General features: G+C 39.4%; 1 protein-coding gene across 6 annotated transcripts in view; it reads left to right on the top strand.

The window, feature by feature from the left end:
- LTBP1 (latent transforming growth factor beta binding protein 1) overlaps nt 1–17,109 on the top strand; it is a 197,304-nt gene that overhangs the window by 167,340 nt on the left and 12,855 nt on the right. For 5 of the 6 annotated variants that reach the window (XM_082050042.1, XM_082050045.1, XM_082050043.1 and 2 more), the window contains 6 exons: nt 2,060–2,203; nt 6,776–6,958; nt 8,257–8,343; nt 11,396–11,524; nt 12,824–12,964; nt 15,289–15,459. In XM_082050042.1, coding sequence (XP_081906168.1) covers nt 2,060–2,203; nt 6,776–6,958; nt 8,257–8,343; nt 11,396–11,524; nt 12,824–12,964; nt 15,289–15,459 — 855 coding nt within the window. The remainder of the gene's footprint in view (nt 1–2,059; nt 2,204–6,775; nt 6,959–8,256; nt 8,344–11,395; nt 11,525–12,823; nt 12,965–15,288; nt 15,460–17,109) is intronic. The other variant, XM_082050044.1, reaches the window with a different exon arrangement.

Here is a 17,109-nt window from a genome sequence, read left to right as displayed (position 1 = left end):
GGTGAGCACAAAGCAGCATATAAACAAAATGCATTTCTTCACAAAAACGTTTTTGTTTTCCATCATTTTTTGTTAAAGTTATGCCACTTCCTAGCAAAATAAAGTTGAGCTGTGCTTTACTCACTGAACTTTGTGCCAGATGGAAAATTAAAACTGTATATCCATTTAATGAGAACCTGGATTGGGACTGAATGGAAACCAATAGCAAATAAGCTGAAAAAAAAAGGAAATCCCACTATTTCTGCACGTCAGGACAATTCACAAATATAAATCATAACAGATGGAATTTAATACATTAGCCTACTTAGATAGCACATCTGTTTAGTCTCTTAGCTGAATAACCAGGACTCTATACTACCTCCTACAGGAAATAATGTCTGGCACGTAGTGCAGCCAGTCTAAACTAGATGGCAACCTCCCTAGGAACATCATATTTGAACAGATTTTAACATTAGCTTTGAGCTCCAGGAAAGACACCCATCGCCATGAAAAGATGTGAGATTTCTGTTAATGTGTAAATATTTCACATTTCTCTCATGAGTAATAGGTTTCCAGATCTGTTAATAGGGATGCTTGCACCTGAGAGCCATCTGAGGCAGCACAAGTTTCTAATATAAAATTAATACCAGATCAATGAAGAGTATTCATTAAGCAATTTCTTCAAGCCAGAGTCAGGATGAAGCACATTAACCAGGAACGGAGACTTAAACGGAACGCCAAACAGAGAAGAGGAGTTAGAAGGTTTACAGAAGTGTTTACATCTGTTTTCTGATGTACTAAATTCTTTGTGCCACTTGGCATTTAGACATTGGTATGTTGCAAACTATTTTTGCATACAGTGACTTTTCACAGAAGCAAAGGAAGAAGAAAGAAAAAAAAAATAGAACGCAAATGCTGGTGTGAAAATAAACTAAACTTCCCCAAAGAAGAAGAGTTATTCCTTAGTATAGGAATCCAGCAAAAAGATAAAGATATATTTTGAAAGTGCTGAGAAAACCACAAGTTAAAATGCATATTTATATAAAAATACACAAAAATCAGCATTCAGTCATACAACTAGATTTTCATTCTTGCTGGATAAGAGGTAAAAGGGATAAAACATCGCCTTACAAGTTATCCTTTACACTATACTCAATTATAGAAATTTCTGAATTGTGACACACAAATTGTAATTTTTAGATGATGTCATTAGTAGACAAAACAGATTTTCAAACTTAAATATCAGCAACTGAAAAGACAGTAAAGTTAAATGGTCCTGACAATATTTAGTAAGCCTGGTTTAAACAGCAGACAACTCTCCTGTCAATCAAAAAAGCGTTTCAAGGTAGACTAGTTGGGAGCTCTATGGAAACCAAGTTTAAAAATATGTGGGGTTTTTGAGGGAGAGGATGTTTGCACTGTTCGGCGGGGGCTCCCTTGGTAACCTGGGCATAACCCTTGTGGGTTCCAGAGCAGCCTGTGAGGCTGTGCATGCAAAAGGCAAGCAGTGACACTGGGGCTGGAGAATTCACTGTTCAGTGGATGTTCATGAAGAAAATGGGGTTTTGATGAGAAAAGGGAATTCTCTTTTCATAATGCAGTCTGCATTGCACCAAAACCTACTCATTAGCTCCTTGAATTCAGTGGAAGTTCAATAATAGAGAAAAAGTTTGATTACGGTTTGTGCTTAGGAAAACAAATGAAATTAGTCTGAATCTTAAATCTCAAGTAAAGGGTACAACAAAAAGCAAGTATTTAAAAATCAAAAATAATTTAAAAGAAATTTAAAAGAATCCCCCCGAAAAATGAAAAAAAAAAGTGAAAACTGGTGTTCTAGTCTGTGAGCAGCACCTAATCAGCACCAACAGTCTATAAACTGCATTGTGGCTTTCAGAGGCCTTTATTTCAAAGAACTGACTACTTCTTTATGAATCCACTTGGGTATTAGTTTGTTTTTAATCCTTCCCCAGAGATCATCACATGTGTAATCTGGCAGACCATTGGCACAGATAGAGCAGATAAAAGAACAAACTGTCAGTAATGGGTCTGAAATGATTTATATTCTGGCTTTTTTTCCCAGATGTGAATGAATGTGAAATGCTGAGTGGAGTATGCGGCGAAGCCCTCTGTGAAAACGTTGATGGTTCCTTCCTGTGCCTCTGCTCTGATGAAAACCAGGAGTATGATCCAATGACCGGACAGTGTCGCTTCCGTACCTCACCAGGTAAAACACCAGTGGATCTTTGCATGCTTGGTGTGATTTCCGCTGCATATGTAACTAATGGAAAGGTAAAGTTGGTTAAAATGCTGGTGTTGCTTTAACTGCAAGAGAAAAATTTAGAACTTTGTTTTCTTGAAAGTGTGTGCATGGGAAGAGGTGTTTCTCGGATGGAATATGCTATCAGTGAATCCTGAACAGTGAAAATAAAGAAACACCTTCTAAATTTTGTACGTCAACAGCTTTGGCAGTAATAATAAACAGTTACAGCAATTAAGAGTAAACAATTTCTTGTTTTCAGTACTGTAACAATGAAATGTGATACACAATCAAGTCTGTGGCTGAGCGATTTTATTTTTTGTTCAATTTTTTACAGACTTCCCTTAGTATGCTTGGACAATGTTTAAAGGAGCATATGATTAAAAACAAAACTTGTTTATAGTGGTATCGTCTTATCATTACCTCGTACTAATGTAAGTCCTCAGAAAAGGTAGTTGGGGGAAATAAAAACAAACAAAAAAAACACCACCACACTGAATTGTTGTAAGTCGCTTTGAGTGCCCTTACCCATTTTACTCCATCTTTTGTCCTGTCTTTCCTAGTAGTCTATCATACTGGATTTGTGAGCTTTTGTTATCAGGTGTTTGGGGTGTTGCAAATACTACTGGGAATATGCTCGTTAAAAATTAGTTTAGATACCTTGAAGTTGCCACCAGATTTCTACACGGATCCAGTTTGGAGAAAGGAACAAGCCCAATATAAGGAGCAATAGAGTACAAGAAATGAAGGGATTTACTTGCACAGCTTCTTTCCCCCCTCCAAAATGCAAAATCCTGGCTCTAGTGCCAGGCTGCAGATGCTACAGCTTACAAGGCTGTGGCTATTTTCTTCTATCACTCGTGGTCTTTCAGACTTGTAAACAAGGTTGAAATATCTGTGACCCAATTGCAACAAGTATTGAGATCACTGAGCAGCAGATAGGAAGTTGCCTGTGAAATATCATTGACAGCTGATTAAGAAACTGAAACCTTTGCAAAATCTTTGTGAGAAAGATTCAGGATTACAGGAGCTTCTTTTATGAAGGAGGAATGAAAAACAGTAAGATGGCTGAGGCAGCAGAGCAATGCCCATGTACCATGCCCTGTCCCATGTACCTCTGGATGTGACATTTCAGGAGCTGACAATACACACTTCATTCTTCTACATCTGCTCCCTTTGCTTGTTCCTGTTTCGTTCTAGGAACCAATGGGTGGCCCTTGTGATGCTGTCAACTGGAGAGGGAACAAAATCAGTCTTTTCCTCCCGTTTTTAAGTGGCATAAGCCCCATATGTTCACTGCAGGATGAGCAGTAACAGTTGCATTGGTTTGCTCAGCCATGAGTACTTCAGCCTCCCTCTAGACCGGCTGCAGCATGATCGTGTAGGAACAGCATCCTGCCTCCCTGCAAGGAACGATGGAATAGCCGTGCATCCTCTGGCTTTGACAAACCACATAATCACGTCAGGCATGGGGCTCTGAGAGCTCCTATGGCATATGTGGACATCATCTGTCAGCATTAGCTTGCACCATGCCTATTTTCAGAAAGGAAGAATTTGCATTATCCTGTTTCAGATATCTATAGTTCAGTGTTTTTACATGCTATGTAGGCAAATATTTGAGTGTATGCTGAAGACTAAGCATATGCTAATATCTTGATTATCCACTGAATCCTATTCCACCAAAGGGCATTTTTGCATCTAACATATGCTGAAGCATATTCTTGAATCAAGGTTACACTGAGGTACATAAATCTATTTCTACATAGTTCAGTCTAGCAACAACTATACAGCATCTCCCCTAGAGTTTGTTACTAGAACAGTCATATCAACAATCTGATAAAATTTTGTTGCTTTACCAGTGTGCCTTAGGTAGAGAGATATTTTACATTTTGTAACAACAAAAAATTAAAAAAAACAGAAAAAACAATTATATTAAAAGAAATAAGTATTTCCTATCACCTTTTGTCAACATACCCAGTGAAACCACTTTCAAAAACAACCTGTTTACTAAAGGGTTAATAATGTATGAGAGAGAAATTACAAGCTTGTAGACACAGACTGGTCTTGGCTTAAAAAAAAATATTGTAAAAGATTTGTGTCTCATTTGCTTTCCAAACATTTATGATGCCTGCTTGACTAACTCTGTCACAGCTGTGTAAACAACAGACTTTTAAGCTGCTGAACAGATAATGGGAGGAGAGACCAACACATCATATGTAAAATGGGAATAAACAATGACATTATGAGATTGTCTCCCCTTCCTCCTGGGGCAGCTTCTGGTGTTCTTTCTCTGGTAAACAGCATGAAAACTGCCACGTTTTTTCTCCTGTTGAAGATTTGGCTTTGATTCAGTGAGACAGGTGGCAAACGGCCAAGGCAAATGTATGTAATTTGGTGGCGGAAGTGCGGCTCTCTCACCTTGGAATAACAGATTTAGTTCAGTTGTGTTTCTGTGACACATGATAGTCTTACTGTAGTTCCTATTGGATAGCAGCTGATACCTCAAAACCACCACACTTCATGAAAATCAGCACATTATGGAACACTGTAATTCTCTGATGAGGGGACACCATGGGCTAAACTAGCAAAGATGAAATAAGCACTCAGCTGGGTGTTTCCTTTAATGTATAACTTAGTTATATTGGCCAAACAGCAAAGGAGAGTTTGCCTCGTAGGCGGCAACATTGTACTAGATTTGAATAGAGGTGTCTGCCAGCCCCTCAACCTCCCAGAACAGAAACAGTTGCTCTTCTGAGGAAAATAGAAATAAATCCAATTGTCTGTTTGGAATTAGAAGCCAAAAGAACTCTAACACACATTCAAACTATTGAAGTGCAATAACAGGCAATCCATAGAGGCATTTTTAAATCTGCTTTTCTCAAAACGGATCTGGTATTTGCTCAGTAAAACTGCCTTGCCCTGTCTGCCTGGGAGAATGTGGGTGGGCAGGGATAACAGGCTTGAGGTGACAAGAACTGGAGGTTATTTAATTCCTTCAGCATTTATTGGACAATCTCTATCTTCAAGCTCCCACCTCACAGCCATTATTTTTTAAGTGGATGGACTAGAAGAAAATCCATCCCACAACTGGCATGAAGAGGTTGAGCTTGACCTCCGAGAGACAGGCAGACATATGAGGTGGTGGGCCAGCCGTAAGCTTTTTCTTGAACAGAACTGCAAGGCAAAAAAAGGTAGCTTATACACCACAACCCTTTGTGTCTTACTAATCTTCTGGCATTTTGAAATGCACTGTCACTCAGGTATAAAATAAGGTTTTGATTCCCACCTGGGTACATGTGTTGCTTGTGATATCTCTCATGCTTGGCATGTTGTGCAAGGGCCTGAGTAGAAATGAATGAAATCTCAAACAATTGAAAATCAGCCAGCATGTAATAATTCTTAGTAGGTTTTATGAATTAAACATTTGTTAAGTGCTAAGCATAAAGAATTTCGCAAGATGAAAAGGAAATAAACCAGTCACCTCAAGATTTATCTTTCTCAAGTTCCTGAACAAAGTTTTGATCTTGATTAATAAATGTCTGCATTTGTAATTTCAGAACTTGGTTACCTTCTGGATGGCCTATGAAAAGTTTTTCATACCAATCAAGTGTGAATAACAATTTTATGTGATAGCTCCCACTTCTAAGCCCTTTATGAGAATTTTTGTGGAAGTGTAAGGGTAGATAGACAGAGTTCTGCAAACATAGAAGCTTCAACTAGGTATTTGTTTCCAAACTTACTTCTTGGTGTACTTTAGGAATGCCTTGCTTTAGAAGGGTCTTTGACTATTAATAGTGGGCTTTTATTGGATCTATGGGAGAGACAATTTTGCCTCCAGTCTTTATAAAAATTGTGAGAGGACCCACTCATCTGCTAAAGGCAGAAAATCTGATTTATTGGCTGGATGCCTATTTTAAAGTAAAGCCTGTTTGCAGGTTTAAAGGTGCAGAATCAGTTAACTTGACATCTGCATTATATTGCCCTGCTTCCTATGGAGTCAGTCAGTTACTTTTGCAAAAATCATAAAGGGCCTTGTTTTCAAGTGTGGAACATGCTTTTTTCCCAGTAAAATTAAAAGGGGCTGGAAATGTTCATTCTTTTGAAAATCTGGCCTTTTCAGTTTGTGCCTTAGTTCCTTCATGGGTAAAAGGCAGTTGTGATGTTTACTCACCTCTGTGAAGAGCTTCCAGATTTGTATGTGAAAAGCACCATGTCAGTAGCTGGACATGGTGTAATAGATGGCTGAGCATGAGAACAGGTAGTTCATGCATTGCTTAAAAATTAAAGAAGTACAAATGTGAAGAATTCCTTTGTGGCCAAGCCAGAGAACAGGTATAAAAAAGTTGAAGGAAGGTTAAAAACTTCCATAATTCTTCCTAAGGACAAGAAAGTAAACCCAAAATTTGTACTTAACCATTTTCTTCCCTGCCTGACAGTGCTGCTCTTCACTGTGGTGAAACTGAGGTACTGTGGCTCTCCTGAGAAACTGATTCATTTCACATGTCATCTTACATTATTTCTGTTTTCTTTTGCCTTTAGAATTACCAATAGAGGCTGATGAACATGAAGATGGAAAGAAGGAGTGCTACTACAATCTGAACGATGCTAATTTCTGTGACAACGTGCTTACATCCAATGTAACCAAACAAGAATGCTGCTGTACCTTGGGTGCTGGCTGGGGTGATAACTGTGAAATCTTTCCGTGCCCTGTCTTTGGAACTGGTATGAGGAGGCCTTCTGTCCCTTTGCAAACTTTTGAAGCATTGTGTTTATGTTAACAGTAGTGTGCTTTACCTTCAGAAGTGGCTTGCCCACTGAATTCCATCTTCTCTACCATATAGTCATGACTTACCCATGAGAGACTTCCACAGAGGAAAAGTTAGTAAGAATAATTCATAGCCGGTATAAATCCATTTGTTTCACTGCAATTACCCCAGGGATAAAAACAGCCTGTTACTGAACAGCATTATCTCAAACTGATTTTAAACAAAGATGGATTCTCACAGAAGCTTTTTCCAGACACTGGGGTAATGTGTTAGATTTTTCCCACAAGCTAGAAAACAAAGGTCAGCATTATAGTGGTTTTGTGTCTGCAGCTATTCTTTGTAATGTTGTTTCTACAGCACTATGAATTACTGATATATATTATGACATTAGTTTTACATTTTGCTACTTACTGAACAATTCAGTTAATCATGCTGTCTGCAGACCGTTGTTTAACCTCTAAATATTAAATTAGAAAAACACAGCCATATGATATTTGTCACAAATATTGAAAACGGTACTTGAAACATAAACAGTGATGGCTGAAATTCAGAATCCAGCTGGAAAAAATAATGTAAGAGAGAACATGTGTAAACTTTCTGAGATTAAACACTAAAGATTACTTTTCACACAAATGTATCATCATGTTTAATTCATGTTTTAACTATACTTTAGAATGGGTGAAACTGAAATGAAATGCGTTACAAAAAGAGCCTCTCTGCTTGGATAGGTTTATTTGATTCTGTATAGTCTCCAACACACTTTAAATAATTTCCCTCTGTAATCCACACCATGTTCTCCTGTTGCAGTCAATTAGTGTTTTTCCTGTATAAGGACTGAAGAATGTGGACAGGGGTTTGTATCTCAGTTGGGGTATGTCTAGATTGCAGCTTGCACTATAGCTCAGAGAGGCCCATGCTAGCTTTAATTAAGATAATTTGGCTACTGGTATTGTTATAACTGCAGTGCACCATGAAACCCCATAAGGACGACGTTCTCCTGCCAAGGAGCAAGAGAAATTAGTCTGCATAGAGCTCTGTGATGCTGTGAGTTTAAAGAGCAGGGGATTTTAAAGAGCAGGGGAAAGTCAGGCTGCAGTGTTAGCATCCCCCACGTAGCTATAGGTGTGCGTGATTGCCCGATAGATGTGAATAAGGCAAAACGTCACCTCAGATTTCTTGAAATACCCTGTAACACATACATATGTGAGGAGCTTTTTCGTAACAACCTAATTTTTTGTTTTCTCTCTCTCCTAGCTGAATTTACTGATTTGTGTCCTGAAGGAAAAGGTTTCATTCCCTCTGGAGAATCATCTTATGGGCTTCCTGCTCAGAATTACAAAGGTCAGTACTGACTTGTATTAAGTTTAATTATTTCAGAAGTTCTGGTAGTTGATTGACTAGAAATGTGAGCCAGCAATGTAAACATACTAATTCAAATTTTATTAGGTGACAAAAACAGCCTGTGATATGAAACATTACTGAAAATCATAGTTTGACAGATCGTTAAGAATGTCAGTTATACAGTCTCTGTAATATTCTGGTTTATTTTATGCTGAGTGTTATATATTGTGAGAGTAGGTGTTGAGACCACAAACCTCAAATACTCATTTACATATGAAATACAAAGCCACCTTATATTTGTAATGTATGGGGAGTTGGAGGAGAAGAGTTCTGCTAAACATTAGACCTACAATTAAAAATTAATTTAAAAACTGAGAAGTTCAGCAATTACATTTCCATTAAAGAACTTCATGGAATAATTATTGAGCAGAAGATTGTAGAGAAATACAAGTGACAGTGGAGTTTGTGGGTGTGGGCGGGAGGGAGTTGGTGTCATTAGAAGGAAGAGTGAGATCAGCTAAATTCCTTTTCAAGTTTGAGAAGTAGCCATCAATATTAATAATTTGTGGGATTAATTTTCCTTGGCATAAACACACTCTGTGTTAGCCAAAATGAAGTCAACATATTATCTTTGGGTTGCATAGCAGGTACAGGATCTTCAGAAAGGCACACATTTAATATATTTTTTCTTATTGGAATTGCTGTTTTACAAATCAATAATTAAATCTAGAAAGTACTGTGTTCATATCACATAAGAATGTGGTAAAATTTACTATTTTTTTAAGACCTTTATAGAGGCATAGTATCACTTGGTGGATAGGTAAGCATTTGTCAGAGTTACTTTTAGCTAAAACACTAATCTGTTAGACATAATTCTGAGAGGTGACAAAAATTGGTTGGTCTTGACAGATTTTTTGGTTTTCTCCTAACGATTGCTATGTGTACTTTTTCGAACTATCATTTCTCACTGAGTAGGACACTACTTGGTCGGTTTTCCTGTCGAGTTAGTGAGTAGACTATGGCTGAGTTCAGTTTTCTGTCCTACCAGTATTTTTTTGTGTTATCCTCAGCAGGTGATTATTTGCACCAGGAAAGAACGTGGGATATGGAAAAGATACTAAAGGTTATAAGGCATTAATAGCCAGATTGATTCAAGCTAATGTGGGCATTTAAATGGCTCACATAAGACCTTCACTCTCTGGAGGTGTTGTTTTGTCCATCAACTTAGATAAAGAACTAAGTCCCATGGGATGAATCCAGACCTGAGATGGATGGTAGCAGGGACCAGTGCTGGGCAGACTGACAATGTCTACATGTCCAGACAAGTCAGAACACTGTCACAGAGCTCATCTGTGGACCTAATACTCTCTGAGTATTTTTATTCAGAAATTATTTAAGCATGTTGTTTATCTTTGCAGATCTGAGATTTCTGCATATCTTTGCAATCTACATTTGGGACATGCTGTGTGTGCACTGTGTCCAAATGTGTCTCAGAGAAAATGTGCATTGTTTTTGTTGTGCTACCTCAGGGCTGATAATATCTCTAGCTGACATAAATATTGAAGAGAGGAAGTAGTTCACCAGGAAATATTTTCTACAAATCCTTTCCATAATAGAACTTCTTCTGTTTGCAATAAGTTTATTTTGTTATAACCTTAGGAATGGCAGAAAGGACAAATAATAAATGGATACATACTTTTAGTAATGTGCTCTTGCCCTGTTACTCTAACTCATATGTTCCTGTTGCTTTTGTCCACAAGCCTTCTGCTTGTAGAAGCAACTCTTATTTTCTTAATTTTCTTAATTGGAATTCCTTGACTCCCAGGATTTTCCGTTGTAACCCAGACAGAAATCCATGTTCCACAGGAAAATTACAGATATGTACATGACATTTCTCATTAACCTTTGCATTGTTCTTGCTGCTAAACAGTCAAAATATTTGTTCGAAGCCAGGCAGTGACTGGAAGAGAGGCTGTAGGAATAAATAGCTTTGTAGCACTTTCAGTTCTTCTGGAGAAAGTAAGCATTTGAATAATTCACCTTTAAAACTGCCGTGCAGCTGGAAATGGCAGTTTTGGACTAAAATCTGTGTTGCCCCAGAGTAAATGGGGATTAAATCTATGGAAGACAGTGGATTAAGACAATTCATATTAAGAGGAGAATCACCTGCTTCACATTGTGCTTTTTATTGCCATTTTTAATACAAGCCTAACTAACAAAGAGGTAGATTCAAGCAAATGCAAAGTAGGTTGGAAAAAAGGAAGTGAATGGAATTCCAAGAGTAGCAAATACATAAATACAAGACTGGAAAAAAATGTGTACACCTGCAAAAAGCTATGGACAAGCTGGTATATATTATTTGTGAAACCTTCCTGAAACCATTTAGCCTCATTTGAAAGTAGGGCAGATTGTCTTTGTCAGCTATCACTAGGTCTAGTGACAGCTACAGCCTTATATTTAGCAAAACAATTGTTCCTACCTGTTAGGAAGCCTTCACAGAAGCTGTGCATATAGCTCTGAAAAATAAAGACACAAGCAGTGCAGATCTGAAGATTCCCTGCCAGGCACAGCAGAGTCACCAAACTGTGGAGAGAGGGGAGCAGTCACAAAGTGCATCTGTGAGCATAACTGCTTAGGTTTGTAATCAGATGGCGTGATTAAATTAGATCTATGGTGGGAATCCCTTGGGTAAAGCACATCATGTTGGAAAATACAGGCCATGTTCTTTATTCGTTTTGCTTGGAGCTAAGAGCAGTGTGGTACCAAAGGAAAGAAAAGGGAGCTGCAGGTTCTTCCAGTGTCTGTGTGCCACAGGACTTATTCTGACAAGGAAAAGTCATGGTCCACCAGGTTTCCCTTTCCTGTTCTGGCAACAAGCACATTGTAGCCTCTTCCACACCATTTTTTTTTCTGTGGATATCTGTGCTCCTAGGGCCCTCTATTTAAAGTGAAGATGCTTGAACAGTGAAGTGTATAGGCTCTATTCCACCTTGCTCCTCTGCACAGCCTCGTAACAATTATGGTAAGACAGCCTTTAATGTTTTCTCCTCAGATGCTGATGAATGCCAACTTTTTGGACAAGAAATCTGTAAAAATGGCTTCTGTTTGAATACACAGCCAGGTTATGAGTGCTACTGCAAGCAAGGCACATATTATGACCCTGTTAAGCTCCAGTGCTTTGGTAAGTTTATTTAAAGTGGTCTTGTCACTATAACGGTATGCAGATGGACAGAACAAGCAGACTCACACGGCAGGATTCCCACCAGAACTGCGCTATTTCCAGCAAGGGGAGGAACACTGGGCCTCCAAACTCTTGTAGCAGCTTTTTAAGAGGCATTGGGTCATTTCCCTTCTCTTCTCCTTGGCTGGGCAGCAATTCTGGCTGACATGGAATGGCATGTAGAGCAGGGTTTGCTTTATTTGCTTCCTTTTTCAGCAAATTGCTCCCAGGAGCTCCCTTGTGCTCCTTTGAGTGCATATTCTAGAGCTGCTACCAGACTTTATGCAGGCAGCACAAAGTGATCAGAGGTGGCTCCCTCCTCATATGCACACTGCTGCTTCATTCTGCCAAGGTACAATTTAGCCTTCTGTTCTTTGTACATGGGGTAAGCAGTGAAAGCTTGGATGTTCAGTTTTATCTTTCAGTTGGTAAGTGTGCTGGCTTTACTATAATAAATCAAATTAATGCAGATTTTTTTTTCCAAGGACAGATATTTTCCACAAGGAGTTAATGTGCAATGTGAAATTACAGTTCAGGTCATTGATATGCCCATTTTAGTCTGAACAACCTTGTACTTCCTTTGGTTCTGGTATTCAACTCAAATGTACTCATAACTGTGACCCTAGCTTTTGTTTTGTAAGCAGAAAACCATGTATAATGTGCAGAATAGCATAATGAAAGGAAGTAATTTTTGTAACTGCAATAAGAGAGCCTTTCACCTTGGGATTCTATGATTGTTCTTTACCAAAGGATGGGGTTTTTGCTGACTTAAGGTAATTTATTTGAGGTAAAATGGCCTGCTCTTCCCTTTGAGCTAAATTTCTGCTTTTCCTCTGCAAGACAAACGAAGGAATAGAACTACTGTGGCTAGGTAAGGTCATCTCTTCTCCTGACTAGCTCATGAAGAATCTCAAAGTATGCCCACTTCTAATGCCTGCTGGTACTGTCCTAAAGTGACAGGAACATGGGAAGCAGCTGCAGCTGTGCTGGATGCAGGGTATGCCCAGCACTCCAACCCCCTCAGCACGCCTCCTCATCCGGATGCTCCCTAGTACTTATTAGAGGTCGGCATCCTGCTGATCTGTCTGTCGTCCTCCAAGGGCACAGGCAAGATTTTGCAGCCAGCAATCGGCATTTGTGGTAATTAACAGTAGGCATGCAGGGAAATCTGCTCCTAATACAGGAAAATATAAACATGGATTAACACAATGCAACTACTTTGTGCTGGCTCTCCTTGATACATTTCCTTCCATTTTAAAGACACGGATGAATGTCAGGACCCAAACAGCTGTATTGATGGCCAGTGCATTAACACAGAAGGATCTTACAACTGTTTCTGTACACACCCAATGGTTCTGGACGCAACAGAAAAGCGATGCATCAGACCAGCAGATTCAAGTGGTATGATCCATTATACATATTACTGAAGTGAGTGCACCTCTACGAGGTGGTGCTGACATGGCTACAGACCCCAGTAAGTTTAGACTGGGTCATGCTTGGATGAGCCTGCTTCCTTTACCTGAGAGGATTTTGGAAAGTAATGCATGAACCATCATTTGTTGATCCAGAAGGCATCATAATATAGGACTCCATGGGGCTTGACTTGAGAATGCAGACAGGAGATTGCTGGAAATATTAATGAGATTAGGCTTGGGCTGGGCAGCCTTCAGTGTCCTGATTCACCAGCTCTGCATCAGCCACGTCCAGCCTTGTAGGTAATGAGGCACAGCCTGCTTGTGGTTTTGACTGTGCCTAACTCTGGAGATTCAGTTCAGAGTGACTGCTTCTAACAAAGCATGGAATAAAACCAGGAATAATGGGAAGTAGGAAGAAATAACTGACATTGTATCTGTGCTTTCAGTTGATTACTACTGAGGATACATTGAGGTCACGTTTTCAAGCTGTGGGCTACAGCGTCACAGTTGAAGTAAAGCTTTTGCATGTTCTTTTAATTTCAGTAGACGCTGATTTCAGAAAACAAGTTAGATATTATGAGATTCTTAGAAATGTCTCAGAAATCCAGAGCGCTATGCAGCCTGCACAGCTTTGTCTATGCCACACACATCTTTGAAAGAAATGTTACAATGGGTTTGATTAATATTGGCACTGTATAGCCATAAATCCAGACCTCTGGTCCCTGCAACTTGCAATGAATTTTCATAAGATGCTTCTGTGAAAGAAAATGGGAATACAGACTGAATGCCTACTTTAGTCTCTCCAAATTATAAGACTAATACTTTTAAGAAGTAATGTGGTCATCCTGTTGCCTGAAACTGTGGAAGAACCACAGCATTTCTGTGGTTCTGTCTTCAGTTAAACAAACGAAAAGCAAGCAGGATTATCCTTTAGGTTCATCTAGGATGTGGGATGTGAAGAGAATGCAAGGGACCAAAGGTTCGTCCATCATGGGACATTGGAGCTGACACACCAATAATCTTCTCACCCAGCACAAAGCTCTCCAGCTTTGTATCCCTACTGGCAACATTCTCCCCAACACAGAGGAGGAGAGGGCAGGCAGGTTCCTTTGCTGCCAGTGGAATTTGGAGTTGGTTGCAGGGACCCACTGCTGCTCTCCACTCCACATTCTGGCAAGTTCTTAGTAGAACAGGCATCTAAATGCTGATCACCTTTGCACTTGCAGAACTCACCGTTTACTCTGTGAGCTAGGTTTCTCTTCTATACTTGCCCATGCTTGAGTGCACAATGTAAAAATGCAGTTAATAGATATGCAGAGACAAAACAGAACCTTGGTTTGTGACAATGCTTATTTTTCACTCTCTGTTGGAACAAAATCAAAACTTTGCAGATGTCTTTACAACACAATTGTACTGAGGTTTTTACATTCTAAGTGGAAGATTAAATTTACAGTTCCTCTCCCTCCCGATCACCAGTGATCAGAGATTGCTACGACTAGGAATTGTTCCTGCTGAGATCTTTGTCAGAACTAGTATGGCTCTGAAATATTCCAGCTTTGACAAAAATACATGTTTTTGTTAATGTTCATAAGGATGTGACAGTAGTTCACAGCAGTATTCTGTCTCTAACAATAGATGTAAGTGCATGATCAGGGACCAGAAGGAGCAGATAAACAATACTTACCCTCATCCTCCCCAGAACTCTCCTGGCCTCCAGCTATTTTCAGCTCAGGGGATTTCCTGAGCCTGATGTAGTTTGTCTGTTTGGTTAATGGGACTCTCTTCCAAGTCTCCTGTTGAGCCCATGTAAGATTTTTCTTCTGCTCTGGCCTAGCCGTAAAAGTTCTTTCAGATACCTTCGACGGCAATATAAGAAAAGCAAAATAACAACTTTTAAAGATTCATTCCGTGGATGGAGTTCCCCAAATATTGAATTCTGTCCTAACACTGGTTTTTGCCAAACTCTGTAAATTTCCATGAGAGCAGAGCTTGAGTCAGTGTTAAGCATTCAGCAATGACTGCTGATTTAGGAAGTTTTATTTCTCGGTTGTCCAGCCCAATGTGCTTTTAAATTGGCCTGATAGTGCCAAATCAGAACCTTTCAAGATTTTTGTAAAGCTGAACACTCAAGGGACGAGCCACTTCAGGCGCATAAAAAGGGTCATGACTTCTAAGCTTAAATTTGTATTCAGCAAAGTCTGTAAAGCTAGGTTATTTTTCTAATCTAAGGTTAGAAAATTCTGCATTATGCTAGTATCTTTTTAAAATAACCGTGCTGAGATGATGATCTAATACTGTCTTCTCCATCAGAACAAACTGAAGAAACTGAGGTCTACCAGGATCTCTGCTGGCAGCATCTAAGTGATGATTTCGTTTGTAGTCGACCTCTGGTTGGAAAGCAGACTACATATACGGAGTGCTGCTGCCTATATGGTGAAGCCTGGGGTATGCAGTGCGCACTGTGTCCTATGAAAGAGTCAGGTAAGGAAACGTACACAGCAATTCTTGGACTGAAATCTGAAAAATCAGTTTAATCCCTTGCATTTATATTTGGGCTAATAACAGAAATAAAAAAACACCAAACCCTAACCCTTCAAGGACTGATGGGAATTTTTCTCGCTAATTAAGGGGAAATCATTACAGTCTAGCTTTTGAAAATGTAGCTGCTTTTATTTTTTGGCACTTAGAGGACCTGTTTCCTTCACGTGGAACCGTCAGTGATTGGCTATTTAGAACCTTGGTGAAAACAGGAGGGCATTTTAAGGGTAGCAGAGTTCCTTAACATGACTGACAAATTAAAAACCCTCCATGAAAATACAGATGCAGTTTGTGTGCAAACACATGATACTCAACAGGTTATGTAACTGGTTTGGTATACATTCGGATGCATTTTTCACTGCGATATTCTGCCAGGCTGGCTGCAGTTAGATGCGTTTGCTTTGTAACGATCTGGTAAGTTGTGATGTAGAGTCACTAAACCTATCAAAGAATGAGTTGTTGTTATTATATTACTCAAGTATGATGAAATTTATAGACAAGCAATTGAAGATAGATAAGGGAAATGGAGTACCAACAGGGACTGAAGAATTTCCTGGGAATAAAACTTAATGTTAAAGAAAGCTGACAGTCGTATTATTAAAAGACTGTATTTTGTTTCTGTGTTTAGAAATTTGACACTGTTCCAAGATATTTAAGGTAGAAGCTCCTTCTTGTGGTGACTAAAAAGCTAACAGGATATAGAGAGAAATGTTGTCATTGACACACAGACTTATTTAGAATCATAGAAGTCTGATGAGGAGCGGCTGAGGGAACTGGGGCTGTTTAGCCTGGAGAAAAGGAGGCTGAGGGGAGACCTTATCACTGTCTACAACTACCTGGAAAGGAGGTTGTAGCATGGAGGGTGTTGGTCTCTTCTCCCAAGTAGCAAGTGATAGAACAAGAGGAAATGGCCTCGAGTTGCACCAGGGGAGGTTTAGATTGGGTATTATGAAAAAATTCTTCATGGAAAGGGTTGTCAGGCATTGGAACAGGCTGCCCAGGGGAGTGGTGGAGTCACCATCCCTGGAGGTGTTCAAAAGGTGTTTAGATGAGGTTCTTAGGGACATGGGTTAGTGCTAGAGTTAGGTTATGGTTGGACTTCATGATCCTGAGGGTCTCTTCCAACCAGAAGGATTCTATGATTCTAGGAAAGCTGTTCCTGGCAGAGAGAGTTCAGATAGGTATGAGACTCGCTTCTGAAGATTTCTAGCAAGCTACATTTAAAGCAGAATAAATCTGAAAAGAAACAGAGAAAGACTATCAAGATGGGCAGGGAATGGAGAACCTGTCTTAAAAGGGAAGATGAAAAAAGCCAAACGTAGATGCAGAACAAAGGTTGCAAATAGTAAGACTCACCACTATAACACAATCACGGAGGATTCCCATAAGCCTTTAAATTAAACAACAGTGCTGATGTGAGGAAAAAATAGGAGCAAGTTCAGTCTGAACATATTTAGACTTGAAATTAGATGGATTTTGATGGTTAGGACGACAGGATTCTGGAGCAGCAATCCTGTGACAACAGTGGGGTGCAGATCCCAACTAGCTCTATGAAGAAACTTGAGAAATGCATTTTTAAAATGACATTAAGGT

This window comes from Streptopelia decaocto (genome assembly GCF_964273445.1).
Source record: "Streptopelia decaocto genome assembly, chromosome: 3".
In the NCBI taxonomy this organism is placed as follows: Eukaryota; Metazoa; Chordata; class Aves; order Columbiformes; family Columbidae; genus Streptopelia; species Streptopelia decaocto.
The sequence above is the reverse complement of the archived record's forward strand: the minus strand, read 5'-3'. Positions and strand labels throughout refer to the sequence as shown.